Below are 14,313 nucleotides of genomic sequence, written 5' to 3' on the forward strand. Positions count from 1 at the left end.
AGAAAGACTTACTGCAAACAAACAAAAAAAGATCAAGTGGAAGATCGACCTTGCTGAGCGCATGGTTGTTATTTACTGGTCGTGTACAGCAGGCCAGACTAGCTCAGACAAGGCTCTCCCTCAGTTGATAAACTCTCTCTTATAATTTCTGTAGCATTCTATCTTGCTGTTTTTGCCAGTTAGTTGAGGTCACTCGCCTCAATAGCTCTTTACATTCTCCATTCTGTTACTTTCTTGTCTTGTTCTTCCTGCCTATTCCACACTGCCTATTCTACACGTTCCAATCATTACACACACACCATCCCTGAACGCTCACGATTTTACGACAAGAAAATGATATGTTGTTTCCTGGAGTACGTGGATATGCGGGGAATCCAATGAAAGTGAAACTAAAGTGAATATATGATGAATTACAGTGAGCATCAGTACTGGGGAGGAGCAGGTCGGCGAACCCGAGGCAAAGATGATGATTCGAGAAGGGGAAGGGAGGTGAGATGGAGTAGATGATTCCATCTTTACGAATGGTTGAGGTGGTGCAGAGGGAGACGTGGCCTGTGAGGGGTTTCTGCTGAATGGAAGACAAAAGAGAAGGGGCCTATGAAGGATGCAGTAGAATGCAAATGAAGGTGAAGCAGAGCGGGAAAGTGGGGTGGTGGGGGGGGGGGGGGAGTGTGGGAGAAAAGAGTGGTGTGGGGGGGAGAGAAAATGGGAGTGGAAAGGAGTGGAGGAGGCAGGAGTGTCGCGTGTGTATCATGGGTGGGGAAGGAGGGACTGCGTTGTTGTGGATGGTGGGGGACGACTTGGGGTAGTGGAGAAGAGGCTTGTAGTTCCTATGCTGTGGGTGGAGGCAGGGCGGTGATGGGGTGCTATGTTGAGAGCGGGGTGTTATGTTGGGGGTGGCTGGGGTGGGAAGGGAAATGTTGGGGAGCTTTGTTATAGGTTTGTTGGAAGAAACTAGAGATATTATATTGGTAGAGGGAAAAGGAGGGAGGAGGCACACACTAGGACTGTGCTATGTTATTGGTAGGTGGGTGGGAGGGGGTAAGGACGAGGAGGTGCTATGTTAGCATATTTAGGAGTTCTGAAGACGACTCTCCTGACCCTGAACCTGAGCCCCGGGCCAAGGGCCTCCCCACCCAGCCAGCTAGCCTGTCCAACAGGCCAAGAACAACCAAAGTAAAATGCTTCATGGTTTATGACCCATATGGCACACGTGCTTGTCCAGCGTGACGTCAACAGGGTCAGGATAGATAGAAAGACAAAGATATAGATGTGCTATAATCCAGGATGCAAGTCTCCTGTGCATTAAGTAAGGTGGGCAATCCCGCGAACGTCTATCAACTTCCTATTATCTATCAACTCCCTCAAGTGTACAGAGGACAAGCAATACCTCCTCAGGGACAAAGATGAGTGAAGGTCACGGGTTTCAGGATGTACCCAGCGTCCTGATAACCAACCATTTCCTTCACTTTTTTATATCATAGTTGTTCTTCGGGAGGTTATTATAACACGTAGGTGGCGTAGGTACACTCCAACACTCCACTGCTCTACAGGAAACTTGGTACACTTCACTACCCCATTGCCATACTTCACCTTGTCGTAATGACACCTCGTATCCCCAGCTTCCTGCTCGCTTTGAATGACTTTATTGGAGGAACATCGGATGTGGCTCGTGTGTAATTAACACTTTCCGAGTAAACAGTGACAGTGGGAGTCGCCAGGATGCAACTCCGTTGTACTTTAGATGTGTGTGTGTGTGTGTGTGTGTGTGTGTGTGTGTGTGTGTGTGTGTGTGTGTGTGTGTGTGTGTGTGTGTGTGTGTGTGTGTGTGTGTGTGTGTATGTGTGTTATTTCCTATTTGTATGTGGATCTATTTAAGGCCACTAGCCGGGGTTTCCCTCCTCTCAGGGCTTTAACTGTGGCCTTCCACTGAGTCACTGAACCAGTACTACGATTCTATCACTTGGACAAAGTCTGGACCCATACACACCCAGGCGAGGAAGAGGCCCAACCCAACTCTGGCTACGCAGGATATTACGTACTGATATGGGTTTGTTCACAGACCTGAGTCATTGTCTACAGTGTCCTCAACCTTCTAAGCCCATAAAAAGGGACTTCTAAAGGTCGCAATTTCAGCAAGAGCACCATTTTGGTCCCTTCACTTTCTTCGAGCCTAACGAATGAACTGAACCCTCATGAGCAAGTTCATTAATCATACCCTAAATAATTTCCTGTATGACTAGACTTTAGATTTTCAGGCAGCATATGAGTGAGGGTTTTTCATGACGATCTGCTGCCTCTTGACCCTGGAAATGACTCGGTACTAGAATTCTTGAGGCACTATTTCTCGAGGCGTCTCAGGTATCTCAAAAAGTTGAATCCCCCGAGACGTAGTGAAGTGTTAACTCAAGAGAGGCAAACTTTATCATACTATCATAACAGTTTCTATATAAGTGCTAACAAATGTGCTAGTATAATGCAAATTCGTCAGTAAGCATAATATGTATACGATCATAAGCGATCGTCCATAAATACTGTTATATAAACCCACTTCCAACACTCGCATGAGTCATTATGAATCTCGTAGCGGCTCCTTAAAGGTTTCTACTTTTTCCTAGATTTATGGGAAGTTTCGGAGGTTTACCAAGGCAGGCGTTTCAGGTCTGCCTGAAGTGGCGTCACTATGCTCATTGACGTATCGATGAAAAAAAATGGTGGTGTAGGATTTTCAATTGTAATTAAACACTTCTATCATTGTCATTACACACACACACACACACACACACACATACACATACACACACACACACACACACACACACACACACACACACATACATACATACACATACACACATAAATTATGCAAATGCACACAAGAAATTTTACCTTTGTTCACGAAGGGAAACATGAAATCATACTAATAAGCCAATATATATATATATATATATATATATATATATATATATATATATATATATATATATATATATATATATATATATATATATATATATCTTTTGTGATAACTTTTGACTGCATCATCTACAGTCATGTATACCAAACAGCGAAAAGCTGACGACGATACAATTTTATCATACTGGTTTTAGAGAGAGACTTTTTCGCGCCAAATGTCTCCACGTTCGACCTTCTATCATTTCGACATTTCGCTCGAATCTCTGTCACAAAATCATAACCATGTCAGCAGTAATGGAAGTTGATCGTGCCGCTGCAAGAATATCCTACGGTGTGTGTGTGTGTGTGTGTGTGTGTGTGTGTGTGTGTGTGTGTGTGTGTGTGTGTGAACATCTAAGAGTCACCAGAGGTCAGTGCAGCTAAGAGTTATGCTATGTAGCCATAGTATGGGCAGTGCTGATAGCGTCTAAGACTGAATGAGACCCACACAGCGGCCTTGTCCGAGTGTATCTGATAAGATCGCGAAATGACAAGAACCAAGTCATAACGGGAATCACAAACAGGGTCTTACGGTTCGACACACATCATATCACACGTAAATCCTCAGTGTACTTCCTACTTAAGTGACGTATATGACAGTGTCTGAGACGAACACGGTAGATGTGATGTGTGATTGATATCGAGGAGCCTCGGAGGTACTGTTGACATGAATGAGGCGGCCTTCCTCGCGCTGGCAGTGTGAGATTGAACCTCAAAACGATTTTCTTAAAATCTCTCTTCAAAGGCCTGGCCCCACAGATATGTCTGTATTCCTCTGAACGTCGGAAACAACTTGCTTTGAGAAGGAAATCGATGCTCTCAAGGTTTACCAACTTTCGCATTGGTGAGCAATGTGTATTTGGGATATGAAAGTGAACTGGCGTCACGGAAGTTAGATGGCTCTATCAGAGTAAGGGGGTTCTGTGAGCGGTCTTCTGTCTCGTGATGTTAATGACTCAGTCATTTTTTCCCCCATGATCATCACACTGCTGTTATCACACGTTAGTGTAGAATCCTCGCTGGAGACTTACACGCGAGGTAAAGTTCAGGGCCTCGTCACCGTATGGTGAAAACCACACCTTCGATCGTCTTGCGGAGGTGGCTTGCTGCCAGTTCGCTCCGCAAGCGTGCTCAGCACCCACTCTCCCCAGTCCCTTCCGCCAATATCCAGCCAAGTATCTCGGGAGGTGGCGAGATCTGGCGACATTATTTTAGGTTGGATGGGTATGTCCTCGGTGTGACCGCCTCCCCTGTCAGGCCTCCATCACGGTCTGATAGCCTGACGCTTGGGCGGGGCGGGAGGGGAGGTAAACGGTTCAGGGGAAGCCATGAGGAAGGGAAGGAAGGAAAGTAGTGGTTAGGAGACTGATCGGAAGTTCGGAAACTGAATAAAACCTTGAGATCTCGCGATTCCGCGTCAACCGCCAACAACCACTGTCGGACCCCAAACGTAATCCCAGCAGGTGGGTTGCGTCCCGAGGATACTGATATCATTTCTTCCCCCTGATCGGGTCCATGCTGTTTACAGCAAGCTGGTGTGGGACATACTTCATCTACATCTTGTCCAGCAGGTTTACCTCTCTTGATATTTTACTCGTATACTTTCAAGCTCTCAAGTATATCTTCATGAAGTGTTTGTCCACGCGTGACGAGATCCCTATTGTGCTAGAGTAACGTTCCTCCATAACACGAAAAGATGACTGTCACACCTCCTGAAGTTCAAACTACGACGCCATCTCCTGGTGTTCCTCGTCATGCAACAATAAATGAACATGTTTTCTTTTCTGTAGTCTTATGGGTTTCGAAATTACTATACAAACGTGAGACAGCCATTATTCATAACCTTTGGCATACCAAATGTGTTAGTACACCGTGCGTGTGTGATTAACTAACTGATATAGCCTATTTGGCTATATGTGGAAGGAATTGCACATCCGTAGGGCCCCATGTCTTAATCTCACATTTCTGCCGTGTAGACTTTGAATTTCCTATCGCCATTAGCAAGTACTTCCTCTTTTCTTACTTTGTTCCAGATGTTCATAAATATTTTGGTTAAGAAATGTTTCCGTTCATCCTTCCTGAGACATTGTTTATGGCTCAGTAGTTTCCCAGTGTCACCTCTGATTCACATTTCCTTTCGAATTGAATGAAATGGTTTGTGCTGACATCATCATGACGCCCGTGGATTTCAAAGGTGATCATCATGTCTTCCCATACTCTAATTTCCTCAGGCGTGGATGGATCCAGGTCTTCACTTTTCATCGCGTACTTCAACCCTCATATAATTCTTGCACTACTTTGGGCGTGTTCCACTTGACATCCTCTATTGTCTCCTCAAGGAGAAGCTCATGTACACTTCCCCATGACTCGACAGTACGTCTGTCTGTTTGTCTGTCTGTATTTAGTCTTTTCTAAAGTCTTTTCAGGATCTCGTTTTCTGTCGGAAAATCCTAACGTATCAGACACTGTGCTACACACTGAAAGTTCCTCTGTCCAGGGTCTTTGCTTCGAGAGAGTATAAAAGGAAGAAAGTACCTATTTACAAGCACCTAAGACGGGGTTTTGCCATGAGGCAGTTCTAGCTCCGTAAGGCTCGTCGCTGAGAGAGAGAGAGAGAGAGAGAGAGAGAGAGAGAGAGAGAGAGAGAGAGAGAGAGAGAGAGAGAGAGAGAGAGAGAGAGAGAGAGAGACCTATTTCCGTTTCCGTTCCAAGTGTTGTTTACAACTTCTAAGCTGGTACCATCTCGTGGGTACAACGACCTCCTTCTACCTGTTACATCCCGGGTCCCGTAGTTGTTCATACTACCATCACTACATCTTAACCCCTCGAAGCACGACGGTACGACCCTCGAAGCACTGTAACCACTGTAACTTCAATGTATCCTTTCTACAGTTACCTAGCTCTTCACCGTAGCTACTGGAGTGAAGAGGGGTTTTCTACAACGGTGATAACAGTAATAAAGGTTTAATGACTTTACTTCAGACTAATACTCATAAGCGAAGAGTAGACAAAGCCCCCCACACTCTGCACAGGAAAATACACACGCGACATCAATACATTTTATGACCTATGGTCTCACCCGGTGGACGTGGCTGACTTTCTGAGTGCTGAGGAAGTAAGTTAAGTCCATCACGAGGGGTAACCAAGAAGTTGCAAGGAGGAGGTCCGGCCTGGACGTATTTGTCGATGGTTGTTTAAGCTATAGACGCAATCAGTTTGTACTAAAGTTCTCTTAAGCTTATATATCGTTGGTTGTCTGCAATGATTTCACAACTGCTAGATGTCAGTCAAAGAAACTGGTAACTATGAAACCGATCAGAATTTACTGAGCTTCTCAAGAACAGGTTTAAGTGATAAAAATATTTGTTTGAGTTAGCAATAGCTATCACTCAAATAGAAGTTAGCTAATTTCAATTTAATCAAGTCCCTGCTGTAAATGCCAAAGCTACTTTCTTTTCATGGATATATGCAAACGTAATAGACTATTCTTCTCGGGGGGAGGGGGGGGAGGGGGTGGGTTGACATATTTGAATTGGTCTCCCTTAAAATAACAGCCTTCATATTCTCTTAGTCACTCCGTTTTCTCTCGCAGTTTTAGGGTAATCAAATCTATTAAGCAAACATTTTGGCTTGAGTTCAGTCTCTGAAACATGAATACAAGATCCAAGTTTGAGAATAAAACAGTAATGAAAACTTTACTGCATCATTTCGTGCATCATTGAAACCTCCAATTATCTTTTATCATTTCACAAAAGAAAAGAAAACAGTATAAAGAATTCAGTAACTAATTTAGGATTACTGGAACTAGTGATCATAATGTAGGGATGCTTCTGTCTCCGCCAAACGCATAGCAGAGGTTATTTTTGCGGGAAAGGAAGCATTTATCCCCTCTTCCTCCAAGACGACCTCTTCATCCAATCCATGGTTCAACCGTTCTTGTTCTGAGGCCATTCAGGCAAGGGAACAGGAATATCGGGCTTGAAAAACTCTCCTTCCTCTGGCTCCCATTCAGCTTTTATCACTGCCCGTAATCACTGCAAGCACGTTATCCGTCAGACTAAGCGTTCCTTTACCCAAAGGAAGTGCGATAACCTCTTCTCGTCATCCAATGATATGCCTTTCTGGTCTTTAGATAAGGGCATCTCTAACACCTGTTATTCTACTTTCCCTTCAACTTTTCCGTTCTATAGCTGTCTATCCCGGAGACAAAGCAACTCCCTTTGGTTCCCGTTTCTCCTCTAACTCCACCTTGGATGACTCTAACAATCCTTCACCCCTGATGCTTCTCTTACCAAGCCTATACCCGATCCCGTAATCCCTTTTCGGACTATCCGAAAAGCGCTTCTTTCTCTGGGCACAAGCAAGGCTTATGGTCCTAATGGCATCTGAATTTGCACCTGTGCTTGCTCGTCTGTTCCGTTTGTTTAACAACCAAAACTTTTTTCTTCTCCGTAGAAGCATGTATTGATACATCCCATTCCTAACAAGGGTGACCGTTCTGACCCCTCTAACTATCGTCATATTGCTCTGACGTCTAACATTTCCTATCTTACTAATGTCAGGTCATTATCCTTGAGAGATTTTGGGGAGTCATGTGTAGTTGCCCTTGACAGATCTAAGGCTATTGACAGGGTGTGGCAGCGGGGTCTCATCTCTAAGCTCCCCTCTTTTGGCTTCCCTCCCTAACTTTGCTCCTCTCCGGCCGATCTATCTCTGTGATTATTGATAGATCAGCCTTCCCCTTTTCTCCATCAACAGCGGTGTTCCTCAAGGTTTTGCTGTCCCCTACACTTTTCATTATCCTTTTTTTCAACGACTTCCTGTCCTCCACAAATAATCCAATGCACTCATACGCTGACGACTCAACACTGCATTCATCTACATCCTTCAATTTTGCTCCCTCTTCTATCACTTGATCTGCATTTCGTACTGACGCAGCTTCAATAAACTTAGACTAGAACATGCTATCTCAAAAAGGTTACATCCACTCACATCCATTCTCTAGCTGTCATGTGTAATGCACCGAAACCACATCTCCCTATCCACATCCAAACCCCACAGACCCTTCCATGGTTTACTCCGAACGCTTCACTTATTCTGGTTCAGCCCTTTGACAATACGTTGACCCCTGTATAACACATAGCTCCGATTCACTTTATCCTGAGCACAATATTCACTGTACTGCATGTTCAGGCCCTACCCACTTCAAATATTTTTTCACTCCTTCCTTTCATCTTCAATTTAGTCTCCCCTTCTTATTGTCCCCTCTACTTCTGATTCATGTAACCTCTGTCAATCTCTCCTTACTCATTCTCCCTTTATGTCCATATATATATATATATATATATATATATATATATATATATATATATATATATATATATATACATATATATATACATATATATATACATATATATATACATATATATATATATATATATATATATATATATATATATATATATATATATGGTCATCGCAAATTTGTCATCAGTATTATGTGGGAAAGGTGGACAGACATCTTTGTGCTAAGCATCCTGTACTCTGGTTGAAATATGAACTAATAACGTTCAACAATTTTTTTCTTCCCTTTGACGTTAAATATCAGGACAAGTGTCTGGGGATATTGAACAAAGGTGTATGATCACAAAGCTTCAATCGAATTGGCTCAAAAAGGAAGATATGGCGTTGTGTTGTACAGATTGTTGGAAAGAGAAAATCAAAGAGCATAAGGAAAAACAAATCAAACAATAACACTCCTTTCCTATGCAGAGAGACAAAATGGGACGAATGGGAGTAGAAGCAGGCAGACCTGACTAACCTCAGTGACCTTCACAGACAATGATGAATGAATGATTTATCCTAGGACTAACAAGAGCTGTGACAGCCCATGTGTCTAGATCGTGCCAGACATACAAATAAGCCTGACTTATCAGACACACAAGATGCCAGTTAATGAGAATTATAGCCTTGTATATCCACTGTGTCTTATGTTTTAACCTTTAATAGCCTAATTCCATACACCTTAGCTTCGACGAAAGTACGACCTTCTTAAGCACGACGGAATGACCCCTAGGTATGATGGTTTGGTCTTGACCTTAAGGGTTTTAAGTTGGGGTTAACCATTCCGCTACCTTTAAGTGGCAGATGGTATTACCTATAGATCATCTTAGGGAAGAAACCGCAAGGATCGCTGGGGAGGCTGACAGCTGTGTTATGACCGGAGACATGCTCAGTTTCCTGCACTGTTGCCATCAAGTGGGTCAACGGATTTTTCTTTACGTAAACCGCTCGATTCGTTGCTGGAAACCGCTGGAAACGTATAGTAAATGCGCGTATTTGTTACTTCTAAGGCAAAAAGATACAAGCACATATCTTTATGTCCCGTCTCTATGAATGAAAAATGAGGCTGAGTCTAATCCTTTACGCGTGTGAAGAGTTATAAAAAGAAATAATCACAGAAAAGTGCTGGCTCATGGTGAGGTAACATGAAAACCAGACGTTATACAAGCAGGGATGCACGGGGAACCGCAGGACCATATATAAAGTCGGCTGGAGCTTCATTGACCATCATTCGTGAGATCACCCTAAAAAAAGGTACGTGTCTAAGTCTACCTCAGGTTGTTCGCTAGATTAGGGAGAGGTTACTTGTGCCTAGATGAAATGGGACTTTAAACAAGCTGAGGATATTACATAGAATGTGAAATTATAATAGGTAAAATTAGTGTTGTTATATGGCGAGCTGTGTGTAAGCATATTAGCAATTATTCTTGAGACGGCAATAGTGTGGAGAACTGTAATGATTAAGAATGTATTGTGTAACTGTAAAGTCTTTCTAAACGCAAAACGAAAAGTTTATTTTGAATCTCGACGATTTTTCTTTTTCATTGTGAAGTTTATGAAATACTTTAGTTACGTTACGAGATCTTTTCCTATGCGCACATATGTATGTACATTAGAAGAACAATTTAAAGATTTTAGTGCATGGAATCTGATCCCTGTTGTGAAGCAGAGGTTTTCTTTGATACATACATCTCGGAGTTTAGTGTCAAAATATTACACTGGCTCTAATACAACCATAAATCTGTCTTGTGTCACGTTGAGAGCTACAGGTGAACAATGCTAGACTTACCCAGTCAAGGTGAGGTCAAGTGAGACAACTTATGTATCTGTGATGCTAATTTGCCAAAATGTATAGATTAGTATGAAAGAGCTCACATGCAGCATTAAAAATAATAGTGTGAGTTTCGTGTTGTCAAGTGTTTAAGTGAGGCGAAGAAAGTGTGCGTTTATGGAATAATGCCAGTAACCCGTGTGTGCGTGAGGTGAGGGAAAAAAAAAAAGTAACCTGAGCCAAGGAGAGAAATTTAACAGCCACCGCAGTGCCGTGTCAGCGTTCCGCCGTTACCAACCCTCCCGATAACCCAGGCGGTAGTACCTCTCTGGTCGATGGTTGCCTGCCGTCTGCTCCCGAGAGAGAGAAAGAGAGAGGGGGAGAGTTTACGAGCAATTTTACGACGAGATTTTGCCAAAAAGCACGGCTGAGAGAGGGACTAGATTTACAGGAAGAAAAACCGAGCGAAATTATGATCATATTTTGCCGGGAATGAAGCCCCGTGTGATGCCATGAATACCAGTGTATGTAAAACAGGAAAACGCTTTAGTCACTTCCTTCCTACAGCTCTGTCTGACGAAGATGTACCAAATTGGAAGATCCCGCAAACGGGAGGTGTAAGTGAAAGTTGAGGGTTTCATACAAAGCAGCAAAGACAATATTCTAGAAAGAGTGGACCATGATCTACCCCTATATGTTATGCTTATATACTTACACATACGTCTAGCTGCGCACGATGACACGAATCCACGAAGACCTATACGTGTGATAACGAACACTACACTTAACCACGGCCATCAGGAGACTGCCTCAGGTCAGTTGAGCGGCCCAAACAAGACTTTGTTGCCAACTTATATTTGTCAATGTAAGCAGATTCATTTCCCAAATATCGCTAAATAAGTCGCTGAGAATGCGAAAGTGCTTATGGACTAGCCCATAAGCATTCACTTAACGATCATATAATGTAAGCGAGAATCTTCATTAACAGAACTTAAGAGAAACACTTATAATAGAGCGTGTAAATATCACATAAATTCGTCTAACGAAACAGCAACATCGAACCATCTTGCATCGAACCGCGTTACAGTATTAGCGTCTGTCATCCTAAACATCCACGGGGTCTGTATGACTTATAACTTTTACCATTCCTGATGTGAGTAATGTTATCATTCTCCTCTTAGGAATTAACCTAACAAGAAACATATAAGAAATATATTTGACGGTGTCTGATATGTGGCTCCTGTGTTCTACTCCTCCAGGTTGTGAACAATGAAGGTGGTCGTTGTCGTTTGCTCACTTCTGCTAGCGCAGCTTGCCACTGCGCAGGTAAGGCCTGAATAAATAGTTCTTTAATTTAGATTTACAGGTAAGTTAAATATGTTACTCTAATGTATACATGACAGTTTGGTTTCCATTGCTGATCAGTACATTATTTTTTTTCTATTTAACGAGGTTTTGAATGTCATGTTTTGATGCCTACACTAATTTTACTACTATTGACTCGACAGTACGAGGAAGAACCGGACGAGTTAGCTCCCTATGAATCCATCAGAACTGGTGATGTAAGTATTCCTCAATTTTACAATCTATCTTATTTTCATTTTTATTCCCACAGAGTTTTCACACACACACACACACACACACACACACACACACACACACACACACACACACACACATACACACACACACTTTCCTGTGACTTGTACTGCTTGTAGATGATAGCATTACACATGTATTTAAGATTAAGACTTAACTTTATCCTGATAGTTTAAAGGAAGATGAAAAGTACCAATTTCTAATCGCTTTTGAATTTGCTTGTACATTTGTATCCATCCTGTATATACTGTTTGTTATCTAAACTGGATACTTCATTTCTTCAATTATTTGTACCAATCTTTCAAATGTACCATACTAAAGCATTTAAGATACTTGCACCGTAAGCTACTCAGAGATGCCCTCGTGTTTCAACAGAATCCTTTCATAGCAAGACTGTTTACTTGTATGCACTTCACGGAATAGAATTTCAGTTTATCTTTTCATGTGTATGAGTACCCATAGCCAAGTCTTGAACCTACCCCTTATAACTAGGAATTTAATTAGCTCTTCTGAAATGAAAGCGTTTCATTCCGCTATTGTCGTCACTCATAACAAGGGAGGAAAAAAATTACAAATTGTATTCTTAACTTCTGTGCTGTTGCTAAGACGAGCTCCCTTGCCTCTGCCTAACAGGGGTATGAGGTGAGGATGTACCCACAAACAAAGTGGGTTTGTCACCACTACGACCAAGCCAATTTTAGTCCCAGGAAACAGAAGAAGTCCTTCTTCGCTCTCTTCAGGTACATCACCGGCAGCAACGAGCAAGGTACGTGTCATGGAATTTCCATATTTACCTGGAACATGACCCCACCTCCTCCCTCGTAGGATTTTAGGATATTTCTATTTATATTTTGGGGTATGTTATCATGAGACGTATGAAGTGGTGAGGACTCTATATATTTTTCTGATTCTCACATACGCTAATTCTCAAGGGATGAGATACCAAAGAGAGATATCCTACTTTATCATCAAACAACATAATTTCAAAGATGATCAGATAGCATAAATAAATGCGTAGAAATTACGTGCGGGATGTGTAGGTATGGTAAAAGCTTCAAATGATCGAAACTGTTGAATGAACAGTTTCGAAAACTTTGCCTCATATGTGAAGCGTGTGTTTTAACTTCAGGATGAACTAAACCATCTTGACGGAACATCCTTTTGGGATTAAACATTGACACGTTCCTTTAGTTGTGAAAGGAAACGTAGACAAAGTTCGGAAGTTATTTTTGCACTGTCTTCGAATTCTCAACTACAGTACTCATGAACTTCATAAGTTATGTAGTTACTGATAAAGCAGTATTTTCTTTTTCCTTTTTTTTTTTTTTTTTGCTGGTTCAGATCTTGAGATCCCCATGACGGCCCCAGTGACTATGTTGTTGAAGAAGGAATCCTCCGGCATGAAACGTTTCCAGATGTGCTTCTATCTGCCGGAGGCCCATCAGGTTTCACCCCCGTTACCCACCAACGCTGAAGTCTACATAGAAGATCGGCCTTCCATGACCGTCTTCACCAGGTGGGTGCTGAATACCATGGTGGGCAGACCAATGCTCTCACTTACTCTCTATTTATGTTAGTCTTCACATTTTCTGTTGTTGTTGCTTGTTGATTCGAACACGAATCACAGCCATTTCGATGTAGTATGAAAAATACATTTACTTTTTTTCATTTTATAGTTTAATTCCTTTGTAGAAGAAGAAAAACTTTTAGCTTTCCAAACTTTTGTCAGAACCTTCGGAGGGTTTGCCAGGCGTAAAAGCGTCTGGGAGAACGAGGCGAAGCAACTTCAGAACGTCCTTTTGAAAGCTGGCGAAGCCAACGTCGACTTCTCCTCCTTCTACAGGTGAGGCTGGTCGTTACCACTACTGGTACAGTGATATGACTTCTTTATCACCCGTATACGTGATCATATCTTGTCTTTTAGATAAGCTTGTATATCTCACGATTCAAAAAGAAACGTCAAGGGTCCTGATCACACTTGCTTGAATATCTATTATCCCATCATATCTGTGGGAATATCTTGCATTTATCTATTTATAAGTAAGTCAGAACATCGTTCAAGTGTTTCCTTACAATTAAGGTTCTCCCCTTCCCTCACCAGTGCCGGGTACAATTCCCCGATGAAGTTCGAAAACCGACGTAATGAGGTGTGGTTCATGATGAAAGACGGACGTTAAGGGTAATCGGCAGAGGCCGTCATACGTACTACATGATCACTGGCAACGACGACTCCATAAGACCTCCTCCTCCTCCTCCACTTCCTGCTGCTGCTGCTGTAATGATGGATGTTTTCGTTACTGAAGATGGTTATCCAGTTGTTGGCACTCCCGTTGTTACTGTTACTGATGGTAGTGCAGTCACTGCTGCTCCCGCTGACATAGCTACTGTATATATATATATATATATATATATATATATATATATATATATATATATATATATATATAACAGTTTGAGAGTTTGTTAAAGCTGTGGTAAAATTGCTGACAAAGCCTGCAAGAACACTCTGTTTCCTCTATGTTGATCTATTTCTTATAGCTATGTTATGACTCCTAATCAATAAAGCATTAGAGCCTTTGAGAGCACTGACCTCATTTTCATTCCTTAATCTTATATCTACCTGCTATACATGTCACGACTGC

General features: G+C 42.2%; 2 protein-coding genes across 2 annotated transcripts in view; one reads left to right on the forward strand and one right to left on the reverse strand.

The window, feature by feature from the left end:
- Positions 1-10,897, reverse strand: part of LOC139759581 (CLIP domain-containing serine protease HP8-like) — a 26,783-nt gene extending 15,886 nt beyond the window's left edge. The window contains exon 1 of the mRNA XM_071681867.1: positions 10,788-10,897. The gene's annotated coding sequence lies outside the window, so the exon portion shown is untranslated. The remainder of the gene's footprint in view (positions 1-10,787) is intronic.
- Positions 9,505-14,246, forward strand: LOC139759582 (heme-binding protein 2-like). Its single transcript, XM_071681868.1, has 7 exons — positions 9,505-9,555; positions 11,332-11,398; positions 11,581-11,634; positions 12,305-12,437; positions 13,013-13,187; positions 13,401-13,514; positions 13,773-14,246. Exons 2-7 carry the CDS (start codon positions 11,342-11,344, stop codon positions 13,846-13,848), a joined length of 609 nt encoding a protein of 202 aa, XP_071537969.1. The 5' UTR covers positions 9,505-9,555; positions 11,332-11,341; the 3' UTR covers positions 13,849-14,246.
- The last annotated feature ends 67 nt before the right edge of the window (positions 14,247-14,313 follow it).

Source organism: Panulirus ornatus, chromosome 33, assembly GCF_036320965.1.
Source record: "Panulirus ornatus isolate Po-2019 chromosome 33, ASM3632096v1, whole genome shotgun sequence".
Classification (NCBI taxonomy): domain Eukaryota; kingdom Metazoa; phylum Arthropoda; class Malacostraca; order Decapoda; family Palinuridae; genus Panulirus; species Panulirus ornatus.

Coding starts and splice junctions, on each gene's coding strand:
- LOC139759582 (XM_071681868.1), top strand. CDS start 11,342: ATGAAGGTGGTCGTTGTCGTTTGCTCACTTCTGCTAGCGCAGCTTGCC. Junction 11,399..11,580: donor CGCAGCTTGCCACTGCGCAG/GTAAGGCCTGAA, acceptor TTGACTCGACAG/TACGAGGAAGAACCGGACGA. Junction 13,515..13,772: donor GACTTCTCCTCCTTCTACAG/GTGAGGCTGGTC, acceptor TTCCCTCACCAG/TGCCGGGTACAATTCCCCGA.